Below are 25,646 nucleotides of genomic sequence, written 5' to 3'. Positions count from 1 at the left end.
TTCAGCAGCCAAGCTGTGGCACGCTCCGTTTTCAGACTCCGGTGCTCTCTCTGACTTCCTTCCTTTCACTCAATTCCCAGGTGAGTGAGCCAGAGTCCTTCAGGGGCAGGCCTGATTACAGTTCAGTTCATATCCCGCTTGCCAGGGTTTCCTGCTCTTACGTGTTGATTGTTCAGTCACTTGGAGAGGTGTGTGTGTCTCTTTGTCTTACTGGCTCCTTTGGAGGTCGGGTCAGGTTCAACCAGTTCCTTAAAAACCCAGTCATTCCACCCGGACTGCTAGGGGACACACACTCATCTCCTGTCCTTGCGCTGTTCCAGGAGCAGGTAGCACAGGGAAACTGAGGCATGCCTTGGATTAATGAAAATATTAGAGAAAATTCCCACTTCATCATATGGGGTAACTGGGTAACAGAGGCTGGCCTGGGTCCTGCAGGAGGTCAAACAAGATGATTTAATGGTCCCTTTTGGCCTTAAAAAATCTATGGCCCTGCCCTCCGGCCTGCTTAGCTCCCCCATCCCAGGCTGGCTTGTACCCCCAGCCTCTCCTCCAGGCTGGTTCAGCTTGGCCCAGCCCCTCGGGGAGGCAAAGTCCAGCTGTGGGCTCAGCTCATTCCAACCGTCTCCTAGCATAACATGGGAGAATGTGGCTCCTCCAGCCCAAGGCGAGACCTGGTGATGTCACAATGGTGCCCAGGAGCTGGGCCTGGCGATGGGGTCCCTGGCCTGGCTGTCTGTGGGGCTCCTGCCCCTGCTGCTCCTGGCGACGCAGGGATACAGCTCAAAGTGTGAGCGGGATGTGGGGCCAGGGGTGCTGGAACAATTTGTATAATGGGGGTGATGAGAGCCAATGAACCAAATTGTGAATCCTGTATGTAATGGAAACCACTTCAATGCAGGGGGTGCTGGATCACCCCCAGCACCTTAGTTCCAGCACCTATGTGTGAGGGGCTCCTATGGAGGTGGCCAGGGGCTCCTGCCCCCACTCATGCCATGAGCACAGCCCCATGGTGGGGCCTGCTCATGCACCAGTGCCCAGACACACTCCCTGGGGGAGCCCCCAACCCCTCCCATGCTCCCTGCAGGAGAGGAGGCAGTGAGGCCAAGCCCTTTCTTTACAGGGGAAAGGGGAGAAGAGCAGAGAGGGAGGTGTTGGCGGGGGGCTGAGGCCTTTGCCCATAGGGAGATGGAGAAGGCTGCAGGGTAGAGGGGGTTTAGGTGGCTCCCATTAAGTATCCAGCAGCTCCAGCCCCCGAAGTGAGAAATATGTGGGAACTCAGCTATCCTTTCCAACTGGTCACAAGGGGACGCTGTTGCCTCCCACTAATTCATCTGAGCAGCTTTAACTCCTGCGAGGCCCTTGTGCCAGAGGTGGGGAGCCTAGGGCAGGGGTGGCAGGGGGCTGTGGGTAGGATTGAGGGGTGTTGGCAGAACTGGGGCAGGGGGATGGAGCCCAGGGCAGGGGTAGGAGGGGGCTGTGGGTTGGATTGAGGGGCGTTGGTAGAGTTGGGGCAGGGGGATGGAGCCGAGGGCAGGGGTGGCAGGGGGCTGTGGGTTGGAATGAGGGGTGTTGGCAGAGCTGGGGCAGGGGGATGGAGCCCAGGGCAGGGGTGGCAGGGGGCTGTGGGTTGGATTGAGGGGTGTTGGCAGAGCTGGGGCAGGGGGATGGAGCCCAGGGCAGGGGTAGCTGTGGGCTGGGGATTGGGTTTAAGGGGCATTGGCAGAGTTGGGGGGTTGGGGGGGGGATGGATCCCAGGCCTGGGAAAGTAGGGAGCTGCAGGTTGGCAGAACTCGGGTGTGGAGGCACCTCTGATCTCAGGTTCTTTGGAGTGGAAATGGCTCTGGGGTACTGCTTGGGGGGGTGTATTTCCTTCATGCCCTCGATGGGTCCCTTCAGGCTCACACAGCCCAGCAATTCCTTTTCAGACACAGAGCCTGTCTTTGATCTTCTCCACAGCCTGTGGGCACCGCCCCCTGATGTCTGGCTACGGCGGAATGCGGATCGTGGGTGGCGTAGAAGCTCTTCCGGGGGCCTGGCCCTGGCTTGTCAGCATCCAGATCCCCACCCGAATGGGCCCCCGGCATTCATGTGGTGGGTCCCTCATCAGCACTCGCTGGGTCCTCACAGCAGCTCACTGCTTCAAAGCCAAGAGAAGGTGAGACGGGGGCAGTCTGTGCCAGGACCCTAGGGGGACAGTGCGGGCAGGGGGCTGGAAGACACTTGGGGAGCATGAGCTGCTGATCCATAGAATGTAAGGACAGTAGGTACCATTAGAACCTCTAGTCTGAGCCCCTGTATTAAGCCCAATAACTTGGGTTCAGCTAAAACATTTTCCAGAAGCATCAAATGTTTTTGTGGGGGAAGGGATAACTCAGTGGTTTGAGGCTTGGCCTGCTAATCCCAGGGTTGTGAGTTCAATCTTTGAAGGGGCCATTTAGGGATCTGGGGCAAAATCAGTATTTGGTCCTGCTAGCAAAGGCAGGGGGCTGGACTCAATGACCTTGCAAGGTCCCTTCCAGTTCTGTGAGATAGGCATATCTCCATTTATTATTATTAGTCTAGATCTGGAGACACCATGAGATGGAGAATCCACCACTACCCTTGGGAGTTTGTTCCAGTTCTTAGTCGCCTTCATTGTTGACTATTTGGGCCTAATTTCTCATTTGAATTTGTCTGGCTTCTGCTTCCAGCAACTAGGTTTTGTTCTGCCATTCTCTGCTAGATTGAATAGGTGTCTGTCATGGTACAATTCCCCACCCTGAACCTTAGCGTCCAAGAGTTGGGGTACCAGCATGAATTCCTCTAAGCTAATTATCAGCTTAGAACCTGTAGCGTTGCCACCAACCAGGAATTCCAGTGCCTGGTACACTCTGGTCCCCCCAAAACATTGCCCAGGGACCCCCAAGACCCAGACCCTCTGGATCTTACCACAAGGAAAGTAAACCCTTTCCCCCACCGTTGCCTTTCCCAGGCTTCTCCTCCCTGGGTTACCCTGGAAGATCACTGTGATTCAAACTCCTTGAATCTGAACAGAGAGGAAAATTCACCTTCCCCCTCCTTCTCTCTCCCCCTCCCAGACTCTCCCTGAGAGAGACAGTAATCCTGATACAGGGAGAATTAGCCTTTCTCTCCCCCTTCCCTCCTTTCTCCCCACCAATTCCCTGGTGAATCCAGACCCAGTCTCGTGGGGTCTCACCAGAATAAAAAAACAATCAGGTTCTTAAACAAGAAACTTTTAATTAAAGAGAGAAAAACAATAAAAATTATCTTTGTAAATTTAAGATGGATTAGGTACAGGGTCTTTCAGCTATAGACACTGGGAATACCCTCCCAGCCTAAGTGATAGTACAAATTAAAGATCCTTCCAGCAAAATAGAAATCTGAACAACTCCCAGCCAAATGCACAGTTTGCAAAGGCACATTGAAAACAAACATAAGCCTAACCTCGCCCTTATCTACCTAGTACTCTCACTATTCTGAACTGATAAGAGCCCTGTAATCGGGAGAAGAGACTGGAGAGAAACCCTGGTTGCATGTCTGGTCCCTCTGAGCCCCCAGAGTGAACAACAACACAAAAACACTAACAGCACACACAGAAACTTCCCTCCCTCCAGATCTGAAAGTGTCCTGTCCCCTGATTGGTCCTCCAGTCAGGTGACAGCCAGGCTTACTGAACTTGTTAACCCCTTACAGTCAAAAGAGATATAAAGTACTTCTGTTCTATTAACTCCTACTATCTGTTTATGACAGTGTCATTACCTGGTACTTTCTCTCCATGAAGGCTTATATGCACTGTACTTGAGTCACTTCTCAATCTAGGCTGAGCACAGAGCTCTGTCTGTCTCTCACTGTCAGGCATTTTCTACAGCCCTTGAATCATTTCTGTGGCTCTTGTCTGCACCCTCTCCAATTTTTCAACATTCTTTTTAAAATGTGGGCACTAGAACTGAATGCAGTGTTCAGCATGGGACTCACCAACGCTGCAAACAGAAGTAAAATCCGCTCCCAGCTCCTACTCACTTCTCCCCAGTTTATACATCCAAAAATCATAGTAGCCCTTTTGTCACAGCATCACACTGGGAGCACATGGTCAATTACTTGTCCACTATGACCCCTAAATCCTGTTCAGTGTCACAGGCCCCCATTCTGTAGCTATGGTCTGCATTTCTTGTTCCTAGGTGCATAACTTTCCCATTTGGCTGTATTAAAATGTATGTTGTTGGAACGGGCCCAGTTGACCAAACAATCCTGATCGCTCCTTTACGGCTCCCCTTGCCTCATCATTATTTACCACTCCACCCATCTCTGGGGCATCCCTAAGTTGTACCAGCAGCGATCTGATATTCACTACCAGAGCACTGCTGAAAATGGTGAACGGCATTGGGCCCAGTACTGGGGGAAGGCCTGGGTGCCTTGGCGAGTGAGACGGGGAAGAGCTCCTCACTCACCTTTACTGTAAATCTGACTCTGTGCTAGCTGTGCGCTGCTGGGTCTCTCTCTCCCCTCAAGCCTGCATAAAGAGGGTGAGGGGAAGGGTGTGGATCTGGGGGGGACCCCTTTCCCTGGTTGCTGCACCTCATTCACTGTTCACATGAGATGTGCTGCCAAGCGCTGCGGTTCTGCACACAGGCCATGCCTGCCTTGGGAAAGTAGATCATTTCAGAAAGGGGTGCCCCAGATTAGCCACAACCAGCTATGAAGCTTTCACTGTCGCCCACCTCGGTCTGCACTGGAGGCTCAGTCATCACAACACATTTTTTGAATGACACACTCCACCCATGCAGACATGGCCTCAGTGAGGGTCAGAACTGTGGGCTGAGCGGCACTCGGATAAAGTGGGCTCCTGGAAAGTGTATTTGGAAATTGCTAGCACTACGTAGCTGCTTAGCACTAGTGCTGCAGACTGACAGGGCCTGCCCCTATGCCCTGGATTGTCAGTGCTCCCTTGGGAGAACCCTTTCAGTGTGCCAGATGCCCAGGAGGTCACACCTTTCCATAGGGGTAGGCCATGCGGCCTCAGCGCCTGCCAGACCATGTCTCCAGGCTGCAGCACTCCTGCTCCTCCCTGTGAACTCTGCCGGGAGAGTCTGCCTGAAGCAGACTCCTGTTCAGAGACTTTTATCCTAGTCAGGGATTCATAGCTTCCAAAGCCAGAAGGGTCCCTGTGAGAATCTAGTCTGACCTCCTGTGTAAACAGGCCAGAGACCTGCCCCCAAATTAATTCCTAGAGCAGAGCTTTCAGACAATCCTCCAATCTTGATTTAAAAATTGTCACCGTGACCCTTGGTAAATTGTTCCAATGGGTAATTACTGTCACCGTCAACAATTTACACTTATTTCCACTCTGAATTTGTCTAGCTTCAACTTCCAACCACTGGATTACGTTAGACCATCGTTTGCTAGATCGAAGAGCCTGTTATTAAATATTTGCTCCCCCGTAGGTACCTATAGACTGTGATCAAGTCACCCCTGAACCTTCTCTTTGTTACGCTAATGACTGAGCTCCTTGGGTCTATCGCTATCAGCAGGTTTTCTAGTCCCTTGATCATTCTTGTGGCTCTTCTCTGAGCGCAGTCCAATTTATCAGCATCCCTCTTGACCTGTGGCAGCAGAGCAGGACACAGGATGACAGCAATGGTCACATCAGTGCCAAATAGAGAGGTAAAATAATCTCTCTGCTCATATTTGAGATGCCCCTGTTTATGCAGCCCAGGATCCCATTAGCTGTCTTGGGCACAGTATCACACTGGGAGCTCATGTTCAGCTGATTATCCCCCTCTGCCCCCAAATCTTTGTCAGTCGCTGCTTCCCAGGATAGCATCCCCTAGCCTGTATGTCTGGTCGACATTCTTTGTTCCCTAATGTGTATTTAACCACATTCAGATGCATATGGTTTGCTTGAACCCAGTTTACCAAGCAAACCAGATTGCTCTGGATCAGTGACCTGCCTTTTCACTATTGACCACTCCCCACATTTCTATGTCATTTGCAAACTTTATCACTGATGATTTTGTGCTTTCTTATGTTTATTGATTGACATTAATTATATTGCCCCCCCCCCTTTATTTCTTTATTAATCGGATTGTATCAGGCATGCCATTTTCTTGCCTGGGATAAATGTCTGGCTGATAGGCCTCTAATTATCTGAGCCACCCCATTTATCTTTTTAAATATTGGCACAACATTAACTTTCTTCCAGTCTTCCTGATCAAGGCACCTTAGCAGGTATCTGCTGCAACTCCATGCAGCCTTTTCGAAACAGTCGGGTTTATTAGTCACCTGGTCACAGCATTGGGAAGCCATTAGGTTAACAGAGAGGCAAAGGATAAGAAGAGTTCAGACTGGCCAAGGCTAGAGCTCCCTTGAGCCATGCTGCTGTAGGAATCACCTTTGCTTTCTCTCTGTTCCTTGTGTCTCAGTTCCATGTAAGAGACCCACGTCTTTGTGAGCTCACCTCTTTGTGGCCCCTTCCTGTCACCTTCCCCCATTGTTCTCCTGCTGCAATGCTGGGCTAAGTTCACATGTTCAGCCCACTGGAGCATCCCACAGACATGTGTCAGTTGTTCAGCCCTTGGGGTTCCCATTGTCTCTGTAGGGTCTTCCACTGATATAGAATCATAGGACTGGAAAGGACCTTGAGAGGTCATCTAGTCCAGTCCCCTGCGCTCATGGCAGAACTCAGTATTATCTAGATCATCCTTGACAGGTGTTTCATAGAATCATAGAATCATAAACTTTAAGGTCAGAAGGGACCATTATGATCATCTAGTCTGACCTCCTCCACAATGCAGGCCACAGAATCTCACCCACCCACTCGTGTATCAAACCTATGTCTGAGCCACTGAAGTCCTCAAATCATGGTTTAAAGACCTCAAGGTGCAGAGAATCCTCCAGCAACTGATCCGTGCCCCACGCAACAGAGGAAGGCAAAAAAAACCCAGGGCCTCTGCCAATCTGCCCCGGAGGAAAAATATAGAGATCAGTTAAACCCTAAGCATGTGGGGAAAACTCACCAGCCAGCACCCAGGAAAGAATTCTGTGTAGTAACTCAGATCCCACCCCCATCTAACATCTCATCACAGACCATTGGGCATATTTACCGCTAATAGTCAAACACCAATTAATTGCCAAAATTAGGCTATCCCATTATACCATCTCCTCCATAAACTTATCAAGCTTAGTCTTGAAGCCAGATATGTCTTTTGCCCCCACTGCTCCCCTTGGAAGGCTGTTCCAGAACTTCACTCCTCTGATGGTTAGAAACCTTCGTCTAATTTCAAGTCTAAACTTCCTGATGGTCAATTGATATCCGTTTGTTCTTGTGTCCACATTGGTACTGAGCTTAAATAAATTCTCTCCCTCTCTGGTATTTATCCTCTAATCTAGTTATAGAGAGCAATCATATCTCCCTCAGCCTCCTTTTGGTTAGCCTAAACAGCCAAGCTCTTTGGAGTCTCCTTTTCATAAGACAGATTTTTCATTCCTCAGATCTTCCTAGTTAAGCCCTCTCGTGTACTGCATGTTCCATGTTTGCCTTATATATGGTACTAACACCGTCCCTTTCTCTACTGGGAAAATTACCTCACTTGATGCATTCCAGCCACATTAGCTTTTCCAGCCATATTTCACATTGGTTGCTCATAGGTTCAGCCTTGATCAACCTCAATACTCAGGTCTTTCTCCTCCTGTTACTCTCCAACTTGATGCTCCATCCAGCTTATAACATAGTTCTTTTGTTATTAATCCCTAAATGCATGACCTTGGACTTTTCACTATTAAATTTCATCCGGTGGATTACTATCCAATATCCGTTTATATGTCTCCAGAACTTCCTGTTATGATTTGCCAGTCCTTCTCTTGTTTATTGGCAATATCTCCCAGCTTTTGTGTTAATACCGCAAAACTTTATTAGCCACATCCTCCACGTTTCCTGGTGTGTGTGTATCCAGTTAAAAAAGATTAAATCGACTCTGGTCCCTTTAGGTCTGGCATCCCTGGAGGAACTCCACTAGTAAACCTCCCTCCAGCCGAGACAGCCGTTTGCTTGGCCTTAAACCTGCATGTCACCTATTTCAGTTTACGACTCGTTGTTAGTTCCCCTTTAACTAGGTTCTTATTCCACTTTTAATTTTTTCCATTCTATTTGATTTTTCCCCCCCATTTTTTTTTCTTTTCTATTTAGCTTAATAATTCCCCATGCTGGAACCGTGGTACAAATGCCTACTGGAAATCAGGGTAAGCAATTGAAGTCCCCTTTTCTTCTTGCTCTCGCCATTCCAGTCTGAAGTATCGCGGTGGTCGGCGAGTTCAGCAGACACGATGCTGGCGCTCACCGCAGTTACCTTTCTCAAAGAAGGAGATCCAGGGTTCTATAGAAGATATAATGCCCTGCAACATCTCATCTTGTACATTTCTATGTTGACTGTTTGTGTCCCAATTACCGGTGACCTACTCAATGTCCTTATACCCTTACTTTCTCTTTCAAAATTTTTTTCCAAGATTTTACATACTACAGATGTCAAACTAACGGTCCTATAGGTTACTCAGATTCACTCTTTTTCCCTTTCTTTAAAAATGAACTATGTTAGCAATTCTCCAGTCACTACGCGCCTACAACCTCTGAGATTACAGATTCATTAAATTTCTTGCTTAATTGGGCTTTGCAATTTCATGGTGCCAGTTCCTTTAATAGTTTTGGATGAAGTGATAACATGGGCCCCCCTGATTTGTCCCATTAAGCAGCGTCGAGTTAGGCTTTCCAGCTTCGGATTATAGATATGCGGAATATAGTATCTATATCGAGCTCCTCCGCATAATTAAGCCTCATTCGTTTTAACTTTGTCATTCTCTACGTGATTTACGTGGCCCTTCTCGCGTCTAGCCTCATGGTGCGCGCCTCATTAAACGTATTTGTTAGTATTGTATCATGCCTAGATTTCTTTAACATCCACTCCATCCTCAGTTGTTTAGCAGTCCCACTTCTTCTTTCTTTGTTTTCTTCTTATTTTGTATGGCTATATTAGACCTTTTACTATGGTTTTAATTCCCTTTGGCAAGGTCCAACTCTATTGGCTTTTGGCCTTTCTCACTTTATCCCTACATGTTCTGACCTTAATAAGGTAGCTTTCCTTGCTAATCCTTCCCATCTTCCACTCTTGTAGGCTTCTGCTTTTTCTTAATTGCCTCTTCTGAGATGCTTGCTCATCCAGCTTTGGTCTTAAACTCCTGCCTACTTGTTTTTCCCCCTTTCTTGGGATGCAGGCTTCTGAGTTTCTGCACCTTGACTTGAAGTTAATTCAGGCCTCCATCTGCATTTAGATCCACCACGTTCTTCAGTTTCAATCCACTTTCCAACATAATTTCCTTAACTTTTTAAGTTAACCCTTTGTGAAATAAAAACCCTGTATGTTCCCAGATCTATTTTTTTTATCCTCCATTAGTTTGAGCCTGAAGTAGCTCATGAATCTCGCTGAACAAGGTTGCCTCCCCTACAACCCATTCTCTTCTCTAGGAGTCCTCACTACTCACCAAAACCAAATCTCAAAAAATTGCATCCCCTCTCTGATTTGATACATAGGCAACTTCTCGGTCGGTTGAAGGAACGTCCAATTCAGCTGAGTGCGCGCATCCGTACGAAGGAAAAATGCTGACGCCCTATGATTTTACTAGCACTATGTCCTCCAAGTTCTATAATTCTGGGAAGTATGTAAAGTTCTCCATTGATTACCACAATTCCCATTGTATTTACTTCATTAAAGTATTAAAGAGGCGTCTATTCATTATCCAAAATCACATGCCGGTGTTCTGCTAGCACACCCCCAAGCACTATTCCAGGAAAAGTATATCGGGAGTGTTTTTTTCTTTGGGGTTGCTTCCTTCCCCAATGGGCGATTGGATTAGCCCGAGGAGATTAGACATGTTCTTATCCATCCATTGCTTCTATTTCTTACAAGTGTAACCTCATCATTGATATACAATGCTACTCCACCACCTTTGCCTTTATTTCTGTCTTTCCTAAACAGCACATAGCCTTCAATACCTGTACTCCAGTCATGACTACTATTCCACTATGTTTCTGTTATCCCTATAACATCTGGTTTCACTTCCTGCATCAGTAGCTCTAGTTCCTCCATTTTGTTTCCTAGGCTTCTCGCATTAGTGTACAAATATCTTAATTTTTGCTGTTTGGTATCACTGACATTTACCCGATTAGGCACAGACATTCTACCACCAATATCCCCTATTAGACTGGTATCTACACTACCCTTCCTCCATACATCCATTCTCCTGTCCATGGCTGTATCCTCTCTTGCTTCGTTTTCTTCCCTTTCAATGTTAAAATCTGGCGTGGAGATTACCTGGACATCTCCCAACCATCTCCCCCCAGTTCGTAGTTTAAAGCTCTCATAATCAGTTGGGCCAGCCTCCATCCTAGAAGTCTATTTCCCTCCTTACTCAGGTGAAGTCCATCCCGAGAGAACAGTCCCCTGTCCGTGAATGCCTCCCAGTGGCGATACATCCCAAAGCCCTCCTTATGGCACCACTGCCTGAGCTATCTATTCATCATCATAATCTTGTCACACCATTGTTGTCCTTCTCTAGGAACAGGCAGAATCCCACTGAAGATTACCTGAACCTTGATTTCTTTAAGCGTCTTCCCTAGCCTGGCATAGTCTCCCTTGATATGTTCTAGTGAGAATCTAACCGTGTCATTCATTCCCATATGAAGGACAATCAGTGGATTCTTTCCCTCTCCCATTAGGATCCTCTTCAGCCTCAGGTCCACATCCCGTGTCTTAGCATCTGGCAAACAGCACATCCTTCTGTTCCCTGGATCAGCTCTGGAGTGTTTGTCCAACCTACTCTTAAACATCTCCCGTAACAGAGATTCCACAGCTTCCCTAGGCAAGTTATTCCAGTAATTAACTATCCTGAGAGTTAGAAAGCTTTTCCTAACGTTCAACCTAAACCATCACATGCTACAATTTATGCCCATTGCTTCTAGTCCTGTCCTCCAAGGTTAATGAGAACAATTTCTCATCCTCGTTCTTGTAACAATTTTTAATGTACTTGAAAACTGTTATCATGTTGCCCCTCAGTCTTCTCTTCTCCAGACTAAACAAATGCAATTTTTTCAATCTTCCCTCATAACAGGTCATGTTTTTTAGACCTTTAATCAGTTTTGTTGCTCTTCTCTGGACTTTCTCCAATACATCTTCATCTTTCCTGAAATGTGGCACCCAGAACTGAACACAATACTCCAGTTGAGACCTAATCAGCACGGAGTAGAGCGGAAGAATTACTTTTCGTGTCTTGCTTACAACACTCCGACTAACACATCTCAGAAGGATGTTTGCTTTTTTGCAACAATGTTACACTGTTGATTCAAATTTAGCTTGTGGTCCACTATGATCCCCAGATCCCTTTCTGCAGTGCTCCTCCCTAGGCAGTCATTGGCCAGTTTGTATGTGTGACACTGATTGTTCCTTCCTAAGTGGAGCACTTTGTATTTGTCCTTATTGAATTTCATCCTATTTACTTCAAACCACTTCTCCAGTTTGTCCAAATCATTTTGAATTTTAATCCTATCTTCCACAGCACTTGCAATCCTTCCCATCTTGGTATCGTCCACAAATTTTATAAGTGTACTCTCTATGTCATTATCTAAATCACTGATGAAGATATTGAACAGAACCAGACCCAGAATTGATCCCTTTGGGACCCCACTTGATGTGCTCTTCCAGCTTGACTGTGAACCACTGATAACTACTCTCTGGGAATGGTTTTCCAACCAGTTATGTATCCACCTTATAGTAACTCCATCTAGGTTGCATTTGCCTAGTTTGTTTATGAGCATGTCATGTGAGACAGTATCAAAAGCCTTACTAAAGTCAAGATATACCACATCTACCACTTCCCCCTAGCTACAAGGCTTGTTACCCTGTCAAAGCAAGCTATTAGATTGGTTTGACATGATTTATTCATGACAAATACATGCTGACTGTTTCTTATCACCTCTATTATCTTCTAGATGTTTGCAAATTGATTGCTTAGTTATTTGCTCTATTATCTTTCCAGATACTGAAGTTAAACTTACTGGTCTGTAATTCCCCGGGTTGTCTTTCTTTCCCTTTTTATAGATGGGCGCTAGATTTGCCCTTTTCCAGTTCCCTGGAATCTCTCCTTTCTTCCATGACTTTTTGAAGATAATTGCTAATGGCTCAGATGTCTCCTCAGTCAGCTCCTTGAACTTTCTAGGATGTATTTCATCAGGCCCTGGTGACTTGAAGACATCTAACTCGTCTAAGTAAATTTTAACTTGTTCTTTCCCTACTTTAGCCTCTGATCCTATCTTATTTTCATTGGCATTCTCTACTTTAGACGTCCAGTCGCTACTAACCTTTTTGGTGAAAACCAAAACAAGAAAGTCATTAAGCATCTCTGCCATTTCCACATTTTCTGATATTGTTTCCCTCCCCTCACCACTCCCATTGAGTAATGGGCCTATTCTGTCCTTGGTCTTCCTCTTGCTTCTAATGTATTTGTAGAATGTTTTCTTGTTACCCTTTATGTCTCTAGCTAGTTTAATCTTGTGTTGTGGCTTGGCCTTTCTAATTTTGTCCCTATATACTTGTGTTACTTATTTATATTCCTCTTTTGTAATTTGACCTAGTTTCCACTTTTTTTAGGACTCTTTTGAGTTTCAGATAATTGAAGATCTTCTAGTTAAGCCAGGGTGGTCTCTGACCATACTTTCTAAATTACCTATGGAGTGGATTAGTTGCTTTTGTGCCATTAATAATGTGTCTTTGAAAAAATGGCCGACTGTCTTCAACTATTTTTCCTCTTAGACTTCTTCCCATGGGAGCTTATCTACCAACTCCCTGAGTTTGCTGAAGTCTGCCTTCTTGAAATCCATTATCTTTATTTTGCTGTTTTCCCTCCTACCATTTCTTAGAATCATGAACACTACCATTTCATGATCACTTTCACCCAAGCTGCCTTTGCCACTTTCAAATTCTCAACCAGTTCCTCCCTATTTGTCAAAATCAAATCTAGAACAGCCTCTTCTCTAGTAGCTTTCTCTGCCTTCCAGAGGCAGCTCTAGGTATTTTGCCACCCCAAGCATGGCAGACAGGCTGGCTTTGGCAGCTTGCCTGCAGGAGGTCCCCAGTCCTGCGGATTCGGCGGCGTGCTTGCGCGAGGTCCGCCGAAGTCGTGGGACCAGCAGACCCTCCCCAGGCATGCTGCTGAAGGCAACCTGCCTGCCGCCCTCGCAGCAACCAGCAGAGCGCCCCCACCGTGGCTTGCCACCCCAGGCATGCGTTTGGCGTGCTGGTGCCTGGAGCTGCTCCTGCCAGCATCTGAAATAAAAAATTGTCTTCAATACATTGCAAGAGCTTGCTGGGTAATCTGTGCCCTGCTGTATTGTTTTCCCAACAGATGTCTAGGTAGTTGAAGTCCTCCATCACCACCAAGTCCTGTGCTTTGGATGATTTTGTTAGTTTATAAAAAGCCTCATCCACCTCTTCTTCCTGGTTAGGTGGTCTGTAGTAGACCACAGGCACTAATGTTTGTTTTTCCCAGTGCAGTGGGTGCTCCACCCCTGTTCCACCCCAAGCCCTGCTCCCATTTGGCCTCTTCCCCCATGGCCCTGCCCTCATTCTTCCTCTTCCCAACCCCACTCCACCCCCTCCCCCGAGGGCTCCCACCCATCCACCTGCCACTTGTTTCTCTCTGCCCCCTCCCCTTCCCCAAGTGCCTCCTGCCAGCTGCTTGCTGATCTGCGGTCAGCTCCAGTGCCCTAAACAACTGATCTGCGGCTAGCCCCAGGGCCACCAAATAGCTGATCAGTGTCCAGCCCTGGAGCCTGTAACTACTGGCTGGTGGGTGCTGAGCACCCCCTATTTTTTTCCATGGGTGCTTGAGCCCTGGAGCACCCATGGAGTCAGCATCTATGACATCACGCTTATTTTTTAGCCTTTTTATCCTTAAACCATCGATGTTCAACAGGTCTGTCTCTTATTTCCATCTCAGCCTCCGTCCAACAGCTCCTCCCTTTTTCACCTGCCTGTCCTTCCTGAGCAAGCTGTATCCTTCGACACTAATATTCCAGTTGTGTATTATCCTGCCAAGTCTGTGATGTCAGCTATGTCATAGCTGTGTTTATTCACTAGCATTTCTAGTTCTTCCAGCTTATTCCCCATATTTCTCGCATTAGTTAACAGACACCCAAGATTTGATTTGCTTTTCCCCCCATGTTCTCTCTTGTCTCTCCCCTATCCCAGCTGTAATGGCTCATCCCCCCCATCCCCATATTCCGACCCTTCTCCCAGGGCTTCATGTTTTTGACTTACCTGTGGGTTTTTGTCACCTGCCCCCACCAAACCTAGTTTAAAGCCCTCCTCACTAGGTTAGTCTCTAATCCCTATATGCTATATGGGCTGGTCCCAGCCAGTCCCTGACAACCCATTCATAACACCCTGACAAAACACCTTGTGTTTCCTGCTTTGCCCCAGGAGCAGCATTTTAACCCTGCTGCACACACTGGGTAGCAATACCACGGTGACAGGTATGGAGTCATGCAAATAGGTCTTAAAAATATTGCTGGAAATTCCCATGTCCCTCCCAACTAGCTTGTATTATACTGTGCCAATTAAGCAGTCGTTATTTGCTGTCATTAGGTTTAGCAAAGTGCCCAAGGGGTGGTGCCCCAGTAGCTGGAAATGGAAATTTAAACTAAAAATATGGTGCAGCTGTGTGAGTGGGGCGATGACCCACTGGAAGAACTGACATGGTGGATTCTCCATCAGTTGGAGTCTTTAAATTAAAACAGACTGTCCCTTTCCAAGGATCCATCTACCCTTGAAGCTAGGGGGTGGGAGTCCCGGTAGCTTGAGCTACTGTGTCAAAATAGTAGTCTTGGTCTGTGTACTAAGCTCGCTGTGCGTGTGTAACCCACACACCTCCTGTGGGTGGTGCTCTCGCCCCTCTAGTGGCACCAAGACCACTTAGAGATTAACAATTCTGCTACAGCCTTTGCTAAGGGCCATGTGTTTTTCAGTTCATGCAGTAGAGGCTCATGCATTTAGCTCCAGAGGTCCCAGGTTCACGCTCACTTGTCACACTGACAGAACGCAGTCGATAGCTGTGGGTGTGTGACATACAGTGGATGTTACAGATCTGTGGGACCCACGCCTGTAGCTCTGTGCACTAACCCAACTCTATGTATGTGACATATGGTGGGTGTTGTGGGTCTGTGGGGCCCACATCTGTGCATTAACCAGCTGTGCATGTGACATACGGTGGGTGTTACAGATCCACAGAGCCCGGGTCTGTTCACTAAGCCAGCTGTGTGTGTGTGAGACGTACGGTGGGTGTTATGGGTCTGCTGGGCCCCAGTCTGTGCAATAATCAGCTGTGTGTGTGTGACGTACAGTGGGTGTTAGGGGTTTGTGGTGCCCGTGTCTGTGCACTAACCAGCTGTGTGTGTGTGTGTGTGTGAGAGAGAGAGAGAGAGACGTACGGTGGGTGTTAGGGGTTTGTGGTGCCCGTGTCTGTGCACTAACCAGCTGTGTGTGTGTGTGTGTGTGTGTGTGTGTGAGAGAGAGAGAGAGACGTATGGTGGGTGTTAGGTGTTTGTGGTGCCTGGGTCTATGCATTAACCAGCGGTGTGTGTGACGTACGGTGAGTGTTAGGAGTTTGTGGTGCCTGGGTCTATGCACTAACCAGGTGTGTGTGTGACGTAAGCTGGGTGTTAGGGGTTTGTGGTGCCCATGTCTGTGCACTAACCAGCTGTGTGTGTGTGTGTGACGTATGGTTGGTGTTAGGGGTTTGTGGTGCCTGGGTCTGTGCACTAACCCAGCTGTGTGTGTGTGTGAGACGTACGGTGGGTGTTAGAAGTTTGTGGTGCCTGGGTCTATGCACTAACCAGCTGTGTGTGTGATGTACGGTGAGTGTTAGGAGTTTGTGGTGCCCATGTCTGTGCACTAACCAGCAGTGTGTGTGTGAGAGAGACGTACGGTGAGTGTTAGGAGTTTGTGGTGCCCGTGTCTGTGCACTAACCAGCTGTGTGTGTGTGTGAGACGTACGGTGGGTGTTAGAAGTTTGTGGTGCCTGGGTCTATGCACTAACCAGCTGTGTGTGTGATGTACGGTGAGTGTTAGGAGTTTGTGGTGCCCATGTCTGTGCACTAACCAGCAGTGTGTGTGTGAGAGAGACGTACGGTGAGTGTTAGGAGTTTGTGGTGCCCGTGTCTGTGCACTAACCAGCTGTGTGTGTGTGTGAGACGTACGGTGGGTGTTAGAAGTTTGTGGTGCCTGGGTCTATGCACTAACCAGCTGTGTGTGTGATGTACGGTGAGTGTTAGGAGTTTGTGGTGCCCATGTCTGTGCACTAACCAGCAGTGTGTGTGTGAGAGAGACGTACGGTGAGTGTTAGGAGTTTGTGGTGCCCGTGTCTGTGCACTAACCAGCTGTGTGTGTGTGTGAGACGTACGGTGGGTGTTAGAAGTTTGTGGTGCCTGGGTCTATGCACTAACCAGCTGTGTGTGTGATGTACGGTGAGTGTTAGGAGTTTGTGGTGCCCATGTCTGTGCACTAACCAGCAGTGTGTGTGTGAGAGAGACGTACGGTGAGTGTTAGGAGTTTGTGGTGCCCGTGTCTGTGCACTAACCAGCTGTGTGTGTGTGTGAGACGTACGGTGGGTGTTAGAAGTTTGTGGTGCCTGGGTCTATGCACTAACCAGCTGTGTGTGTGATGTACGGTGAGTGTTAGGAGTTTGTGGTGCCCATGTCTGTGCACTAACCAGCAGTGTGTGTGTGAGAGAGACGTACGGTGAGTGTTAGGAGTTTGTGGTGCCCGTGTCTGTGCACTAACCAGCTGTGTGTGTGTGTGAGACGTACGGTGGGTGTTAGAAGTTTGTGGTGCCTGGGTCTATGCACTAACCAGCTGTGTGTGTGATGTACGGTGAGTGTTAGGAGTTTGTGGTGCCCATGTCTGTGCACTAACCAGCTGTGTGTGTGTGAGAGAGACGTACGGTGAGTGTTAGGAGTTTGTGGTGCCCGTGTCTGTGCACTAACCAGCTGTGTGTGTGTGAGAGACGTACGGTGGGTGTTAGGTATTTGTGGTGCCTGGGTCTGTGCACTGACAAGCTGTGCGTGTGACGTACGGTGGGTGTTAGGGGTTTGTGGTGCCTGGGTCTGTGCACTAACCAGCTCTGTGTGTGTGAGAGACGTACGGTGGGTGTTAGGAGTTTGTGGTGCCTGGGTCTATGCACTAACCAGCTGTGTGTGTGACGTATGGTGGGTGTTAGGGGTTTGTGGTGCCCGTGTCTGTGCACTAACCAGCTGTGTGTGTGTGAGAGACGTACGGTGGGTGTTAGGTGTTTGTGGTGCCTGGGTCTGTGCACTAACCAGCTGTGCATATGACGTACGGTGGGTGTTAGGGGTTTGTGGTGCCCGGGTCTGTGCACTAACCCAGCTGTGTATGTGTGATGTATGGTGAGTGTTAGGAGTTTGTGGTGCCCGTGTCTGTGCACTAACCAGCTGTGTGTGTGTGTGTGTGAGACGTACGGTTGGTGTTAGGACTCCATAGGCCTGGGTCTATGCACTAACCCAGCTGTACGTGCATGTCTAGGCTCCTGGCTCGGTGGAGGATTGTGATTGGCATCTCAGAGCTCTCCCACCTGTCAGACTTAGTGCAGATCCGCTCAGTGCACAGGGCTGTGCTGCACCAGGAGTACAATCCACGCAAGGAGACAAATGACATCGCCCTCATCCAGCTTGACCGTCCTGTGACCTTTGATGACCTCACACAGCCGGCTTGCCTGCCCAGCGCACTCATGGCTGTCACTACCTTCTCCCCCTGCTACGTCAGTGGTTGGGGCACCACCACTCAGAACAGTGAGGGGCTGTGTGCGCGGGTGCCACCTTCTTAACCCCCGGGGGTCTAGGAGCAAGACAGACCTAGCCCTTACAGCTGGGCTGCCCTAGAACAGCCACACACGGGGACACGCACACTCAGCTAGTTGCATGGAGATACACATGCAAATACATGTGCGGGCACCACACATGCAGATACCCTCATGGTCACATGCATGCATTGCAGTTATGAATGGGGCCACACATAGGGGTTGGAAAATGCATTGCACGTCCCTCCTGCCCCATACTGTCAGCAGCCCCATGGATGAGGCTCACTTACTCCTCTTGTGTGGACAGAGAGGCAGGTGCTGCCTGGCACGGTACCTGAGCTGTTGCTGGCCAGCTACCCCAGTGGTGCGAATGGTGAATACTGGGCTGAGAATACTTGTCTCCTGCTCTGCACAGGTGTAGGTGACACACAGTGCTGGGCAGTGGCATGCAGCTGCAGCTGTTATTGGTGGGGAGTGTTATCGTTCATGGTCAGTTTATCCATCAGGGTGAATTTGCATGGCAGTGACACCAGGGGGTTCCTGTACCATGTCATCCTACAGTACCAAATCCTACTGAGCCCCTAACACGCCAGGAATCAGACAAGCTGCTGGCTGGTCAGGAGTCTGCACTGGGCATTTTGCTCTGGGCACAGTCATCTGCCAAGGCACGCCAGCAGGTGCTGTTAGCTTCTTAACAGGCCGCACAAAGAACCTATGTGAAAGGAGCTGGGCTGTGACTGGGGTTGGGGTGGCCAGAGTTAGAAAATCCCTTTTCTACCCCCTTGTCTGTCAGGGGTGTCCCACTGCTCAGGGAGGAGTTGGCTGGGGAGGATAGTGCTGGTCAGTCGGGGGCCAGGTTAAACAGCCTGTCTGGGAGCAAGAAGCCCAGGCAGGCAGAACCATCTCTTGGGTAGGGCAAATCGGAGTGACTGCTCTGGGTATCACGCTTTGGGGGGGCCCTGTGGGCTGGTGCGATTGGCCACCATGCTCGGTCCCGGAGAGATGAATCCATCACTTCTGCCCGGGCCCCACAATGCCGAGGGACGGCCCTGCAGGCAGGGAATGTGCCAAAGGGCAGAATGGCCCAATGGAGCCGTGGTGAAGGGCTATTGGAACCTGTGAGAAACCCGAGGCAGAGGGTTTGGAGAAGAGATTTGGAGTTGTTGTTTCTGAGCTACTGTCCACATGGTGACTGGAGCCCTCTCCGATGGTGACTTTTGGGAACTTGGTCCCATGTGAGAGAGCAGTTCTGTCTGCGCCGCTCAGTGGCCTTCGCGGGCTGGAGCAGAATTAGCCAGTGGACTGACTGAACACGTGACAGCTCCTTCTAAGGGAGCCTGGAGAAAAGCTAGCAGGGTGCTGTTCTTCACAAAGTGAGCACTGAGTGATGTGCCAGTTACGGGTGTAACTTCTGTCCCTGTTGTGTGTGTTGGGGTAGGCTGCAGGGGAGGGGGGAGCAGGGGACGGGGTCTGGCTGCTGGAGGCCCCTATCCAAGCGGCTCAATCCGGCCAGGCCGCCCTGTCAGCCGCACTGCGCTCTGCATTGGGAGGGAAATCCCAGACCTTTTTAGATTTTTACAAAGTCGTCCCGGACGGCTATTTAAACCCCCCAAATCTGGACATGTCCGGGATAATCCGGACGAATGGTAACCCTAAAACCATGTGGCTGGCGGACAGAAACTAGGGTTGCCAACTTTCTAATAGATAAAACACAGACACTCCAGCAGTAGTGCCGGAAGCTCCCTTGCCCTGTCCCTTCCCCTGAGGCCCCACTCCAGCCCTGCCTTGTCCCCCCCAGGACCCACCCCTGCCCTGCCCCTCCCCCCAGGTCTCACCTTGCCCTGTCTCTTCCCCCAAGGTCTCACCCCACCCCGCCCCTTCCTCCTGAGTCCTCACCCCCGTTCACTCCTCTCCCCCTCTCCCTGTCGCTCACTGCTCTTCCCCTCCCCCTCCCTTCTACACTAGTATTTGCAACTGCTTCCAGTGCAGGTGAAATCCTGGCCCTATTGGAGTCCATGGGAATTGAGTATCTTCTGCCTAGTTCATGGAGTTCATGTTTGCTTCCCTGCTGTAGGTCATTATTGAAACTGCCATGTAGGAGCTACTCCCCGCAGTCCCACCTCTCATCTACTGACCAGACACCACAAGTCTGGTTACTATGGGCGGGGCAGGTGAGGAGGCACTGTGCCATCCTCTGCACCAGTCCCTACTCAGCCGGGGCTGCCTCCTACCTGCATCTGGTGGCTGCAGCTCCAACCCCTGGCTCTTCAGTCGCATTAACCTGCCCATAGAGCATTACCCCCTTTCCCCAGTGTCTTTGCTTTCTCATTTGCAGGTTCTACTTAGCAAAGTGCACCTCTCCAGTCTATTAACATGCTTTCTGTGTGACACTAAAATAATGGATAATGAGGAACCAGCTGATTTATTTGGACTTTCCAGAGGCCTTTGATGGGGTCCTCAGGAGAGAGTGTTAGGGAAAGTCAGCCAGTCCTGGGGGGAGAGGCTGAGTGCTGTCTTGGATTAGAAACTGGCTAAGAGACAAGCACAACTAAATGGTCACCTTTCATCCTGGCTGAAGGCGAGCAGCAGGGAGCTGTACCAGGACTGGGGCAGGTTCTGGAAAGGGGGCTGTGCAGCAGGAGGCAAGTCTTGCAGCTGACACAGTCAGTTCCAGAGAAGACCGTGAGGCCCATCAGAGGGACTGGAGCCAGCTGGGCATGGGCAGCACGAAGGTGGATGAAAGTCAGTGCTGGGCGCTGCACGGTGGAAGGGCTAACTGGACCAGCTCACGTCTTGCTGGGTTCTAATCTAACTGTAATCACAGAGCACAGGGCCCTGCAGCCCAGTGAAACTTTTGCTCAATGTGCAGCAGCCACCCCCGCCACAAAGGGGCTGTTCGGGTGCATAAGGTATGGGATAGCACGTAACTGGACTGTTAGCGCAGCAACTGGAATGCCCTCCTCCGGGAACTGTGCTATACTGGTCACTGGGTTGGGAGGGAGGGAAATTCAGAGACGGGCCGAGAACCAGCAGATCTGTGAAGAGAGACTGGGACTGTCTCTTGCCTTATAGGGGAGACAAATAAGTGATGGAGGGATTCAGAAGAATGCCTGGGATAGAGAAACCTGTAAGCCAGCAGAGGATAGGTTGTTGGGAGGCTGACCTGCCAGGAGTACTGCTGAGTGTGAAACACAATTGTTATCTTCTCTAGTTCCCCTTTTCCCTTCAACCCTCCCACCCTGCCAGTTGACAGCAGATCAAACCTCTCTTCTGCCAGGAGGCCTGCAAACCCTCAGCATCAGCTAGGCAGTGGGGGAGCTGGCCCCTTGGCTCGTCCTGCTGACCAGTGTTGTCTCACTGCTCTCCCTGAAGCCATCTGTTGTCTTTTGGTCTTAGGGCGGAGCTCCTGGGGCAGGGACTGGCTCATTGGTCTGCATTTGAACAGCACCTGTCAGTGTGACCTGGACCTGGGTCTGGCATGCCTAGGCACTACCACCGTTCACATAAATAGCAATAACAGCGTTAAACTCCCGGGGCAGGGACTTTCTGTCTTTTTTGCTTAATGGCTGCATGGCCCATGGCCCAATGAGGCCCTACCTGCAGTGGACACAGTGCCGGGAGCACTGGTGGATGGCCGCCTCCTGCTCAGACAGCACTTTCAGCTTCATCTGCCAATGGGATTTAACGCCAGGACCATGGTCCATTGACCTGCCTTGGAGACCTAGCAGGGGGTGATGGAAAGTCAGAGAATAGCTCTGTTTGCTGCTGGTGAGCACTCTTACAAACAGTGGTGATGGGTAACTGTCCTGCTGCCCTGGCACTGTCCCATAAAGCTCTGTACCACATTCATAACAAGTTCCGTTCAAGCCAGAGAGCACCAGAGGGGAGGCTGAAGCCAGAGCTGGGCAAAGCAGGGCCAAGCTGGCAGGCAGAGGCTTGGAGCCGTCCATGGATGGGAGCTACTCACACAGCATCACAGTAGCCAGCATCCTTTGTCTGCCTCATTCAGCCTGGACACAAGGCCAGCCATGGCCACAAACATGCTCCCATTCAGCTACACCAGACCGACTTGGCTGCGGTGCTCCAGGCTCTGTGAGCCAGGCTGGGCTCTCACCACTTGTTGTACAGAGCTACACACACTCAGCCTCAGTACAGCACGCATCAGGCACCATGCACGTATGCACATACCTCTGCCTCATGCTATGCTCACGGCATGGTTACCATGGAGGGCCCAGCCCATTTCATGGCCTCAGGGTTAATCTTCAAGGTCCTCCACAGAACTGGTGCCAGATACCGCCGAGAGCATGTGTCCATGACACTTATGCGCTGTCAGCCACATGGAGAAAGCCTGTGAAGCAGAAGCCAGGCTTTCTGGGCAGCTGAGATGAGGTGTTGTGGCCCATTAGTGAGGAAAGGCAAATAAGCACGGATCTCACAGCAGCCTCAAGACTTAGAGCCAAAAGAAACCTGATGAGGTTCAACAAGGAGAAGTACACAGTCCTGCACTTAGGACGGAAGAATCCCATGCACTGCTACAGACTAGGGACTGAATGACTAGGAAGCAGTTCTGCAGAAAAGGACCTAGGAGTTATAGTGGACGAGAAGCTGGATATGAGTCGACAGTGTGCCCTTGTTGCCAAGAAGGCCAATGGCATTTTGGGCTGTATAAGTAGGGGCATTGCCAGCAGATCAAGGGACGTGATCATTCTCCATTATTGGAGATTGGTGAGGCCTCATCTGGAGTACTGTGTCCAGTTTTTGGATGCACAATACAAGAAGGATGTGGAAAAATTGGAGAGAGTACAGGGGAGGGCAACAAAAATGATTAGGGGGCTGGAGCACATGACTTATGAGGAGAGGCTGAGGGAACTGGGATTGTTTAGTCAGCAGAAGGGAAGAATGAGGGGGAATTTGATAGCTGCTTTCAACTACCTGAAGGGGGGTTCCAAAAGGATGGATCTAGACTGTTCTCAGTGGTGGCAGGTGACAGAGCATATTATAAAGCAAGAACGGAGCATTGTGAACATCTAGTCTGATCTCCTGCATAACACAAGTGAGAGAATTTACCTGAATTGATTCCTGTTTGAACTAGACCATACCTGTTAGAAAAAAATACATTGTCTTGATTCAAANTTTCACTAGGAGGGTGGTGAAGCACTGGAATGGGTTCCCTAGGGAGGTGGTGGAATCTCCTTCCTTAGAGGTTTTTAAGGCCCAGCTTGACAAAGCCCTGGCTGGGGTGATTTAGTTGGCGTTGGTCCTGCTTTGAGCAGGGGTTGGACTAGATGATCTCCTTTGGTCCCTTCCAGCCCTGATTTTCTATGGTTCCATGCTGTAGCAGGAGTCAGAATGACAGTTCCTGGGGCCCACGGGGAGAACTCCTGGAGCCAGAACTGGCCTGTGCCGGTGCATTGAGACACGACGCCAAGGAGGGGAGGGGGTGCAAGAGCACACAAGGGAGGTGCAGAGCTGAGAGCGGGATCTGGGCTGGATGAACAGGGACAGAGCTGAAACCTTCTCCTTCCCTGCAGCCATGGAGACAGCCGACATCTTGCAGGAGGCCAAGGTGCAGCTCATTGACATCACAACCTGTAATAGCAGCCGCTGGTACAATGGGGCCATTGCCAGCAACAACCTGTGTGCAGGGTACGAGCAAGGAGGCATCGACAGCTGCCAGGTATGCAGGCTGGAGCCTTCTCACTGCACAGCCCCCACCCCAGCTCTAGCCCCTCTCCCCCTGCCCTCCTTGGGCATCACCAGCCTGTCCCCAGCCAGCAACCGCTGCCAGGTACACAGGCCCTGCCCCCCAAGTAACACCCACTCCCCCAAAAATGAGCACAGGGCCGGGGGAGAGCTGAGCTCTGTACATATCACGGCTGCATGGGCCTGAGGGGCTGCAGCTGGTGCTAAGGAGTTGGAGAAGGTCACAAGCCCTCAGTAACACTCCTTTCCTCTTTCTGCAGGGGGACAGTGGGGGACCATTAATGTGCAAAGATGAGGTCACGTCCCGGTATTACGTGATTGGCATCACCAGCTGGGGCCAAGACTGTGCCCAGGCCTACAAGCTGGGCCTATACACCTCTACCCAGCCCTTTCTGGAGTGGATCCTGGCGAACACTGGGTTCCTGGAGCCTGAGAAGACGACGCCTGAGGAGATATTGCCACCACAGATTGTGCCCCTCCAGTCTCCTGCTGCTGCCACCAAACTTGCACCTGTCCTTCTCCCTGTCCTGCAAGACCCAGTCGCTCCCCTGGAGCCACCCTACATACCTTCAGAGCCACCCTACATACCCCCTGAGCCAGATGCCCCCCTGAAGCCACCCTACATACCTCCAGAGCCACCCTATATACCCCCTGAGCCAGTTGCCCCCCTGGAGCCACCTTACATTCCCCCTGAACCACCCTACGAACTCCCAGAGACACCCTACATCTCCCCAAAGCCAGCCATTCTCCCAGGACCAGTGAGCCCACACAGACCATTCCTCACCCACAAAGTCATTTATCCCCCACAAATTAATCTCCCCAAAGCCAGTTATCCCCGCAGACCAGTAATTGTTCTGAAACTACTGATCCCCCCAAAGATATACACCCACACTCGTCACAAAGAGAGCAGCCCCTCCCCACCAGCTGTCTCAGCCCTGTCCGCACCCCAGAGGCCTGGAATCACCTAGGACTTTAAGAATGACTGAGTCAAACTGGGAAGAAGAGTCTTGACTCCATCTCTGGGGGGGAATGTAGTGGCTGGAGAGGACCAGCAATGCCTGTGCCCTGACGGACAGTGATCTGAGTGACCCAGACCCGGTATGCATTACATGTGTTGAATTTCCCTCTGGCTGCCCTTCTGGTCTGTTTAGCCTGGGGCCCTTGGAAGGCACCAGTGTCCCGGCTTCTCCCCAGGAACTGAGGCATGTGCCTAGATGTCTCAGCGCTGCTCAGGCAGCAGGCCCACGTCACACACATGGAGGCCCTGCAAAGGCTGCTCATAGGGGCCGATCTGTATGTTCACCCATCCCCCGCTGCATGCACCTTCCTCAAATAATCTGCAACCCCACAGAGGTGGCGACTGAAAGGACAAGGATGGTGAGGGGAGCATGCAGTGTCCTGCTCTCCTGTGGGTCCCTTTCAGCCCGTGGTTTCCTGCGACCACAGTTCTGCAGCCAAGATCAATGTGAGGCATGGGGAGAGGAGTGATGGTAGACAGTCTGGCTCCTGTGTTGCCTTGGGTAACTGAGGCACACAGGACATCTGTGGCAGAGCCAGGAATTGAATCCAGAGCTCCTGAGCGGCAGCCCTTTGCTTCAGCTACCTGGGCTCTTTCAGGTCATTAGCCCCTTGGTGTTTCTCAAAAGCCTCATGCCCAGGGAGACTGGGCCTGCCTGCAGTGCTTCAGTTACGTTGTATGTGGGACCAAATGTATCTGCAAGGGCCTCACCCCTTTGTGACATGGAGGGGTGAGGCCAGTTCAGTCGCTCCCAGGTGGTACAAATGAATCGGACTGTACCTCAGTTGTTCTCACCTGGTGGCTGTTCAGCCACCTGGGGAGATCAGTGCACACTGAGCTAGGGCCAAAGCCTCCACATTGGCTCCCTCACTGATGTACACAAAGTCGCACTTTGCAGTGCTACACTCCCCTTACACAGTGCGACTCCCTCAAGCTGATGCCCAAGGCACAGGCGCTTTGTAGCTAGTGCTCCTAGAGGCCCAGGACTGCTTGTCCATTGCCCAGCATGGGAATC

At 50.3% G+C, this 25,646-nt stretch overlaps 1 protein-coding gene across 1 annotated transcript; it reads left to right on the top strand.

Annotated features, from left to right (window-relative positions):
* The first annotated feature begins 711 nt into the window (after nt 1-711).
* Nucleotides 712-25,141, top strand: LOC116838335 (acrosin-like). The gene is made up of 6 exons (XM_032803428.1): nt 712-787; nt 1,957-2,155; nt 17,637-17,902; nt 23,442-23,587; nt 23,874-24,371; nt 25,037-25,141. Exons 1-6 carry the CDS (start codon nt 712-714, stop codon nt 25,139-25,141), a joined length of 1,290 nt encoding a protein of 429 aa, XP_032659319.1.
* Nucleotides 25,142-25,646: the final 505 nt, after the last annotated feature.

This window comes from Chelonoidis abingdonii, chromosome 1 (genome assembly GCF_003597395.2).
Source record: "Chelonoidis abingdonii isolate Lonesome George chromosome 1, CheloAbing_2.0, whole genome shotgun sequence".
Classification (NCBI taxonomy): Eukaryota; Metazoa; Chordata; order Testudines; family Testudinidae; genus Chelonoidis; species Chelonoidis abingdonii.
The sequence above is the reverse complement of the archived record's forward strand: the minus strand, read 5'-3'. Positions and strand labels throughout refer to the sequence as shown.

Bases quoted from the DNA above. Each gene is read 5' to 3' on its own strand.
- LOC116838335 (XM_032803428.1), top strand. From the start codon at position 712: ATGGGGTCCCTGGCCTGGCTGTCTGTGGGGCTCCTGCCCCTGCTGCTC. The intron at 788-1,956 runs GTGAGCGGGATG...TCTTCTCCACAG, and splicing joins GCAGGGATACAGCTCAAAGT to CCTGTGGGCACCGCCCCCTG. The intron at 2,156-17,636 runs GTGAGACGGGGG...GTGCATGTCTAG, and splicing joins TGCTTCAAAGCCAAGAGAAG to GCTCCTGGCTCGGTGGAGGA.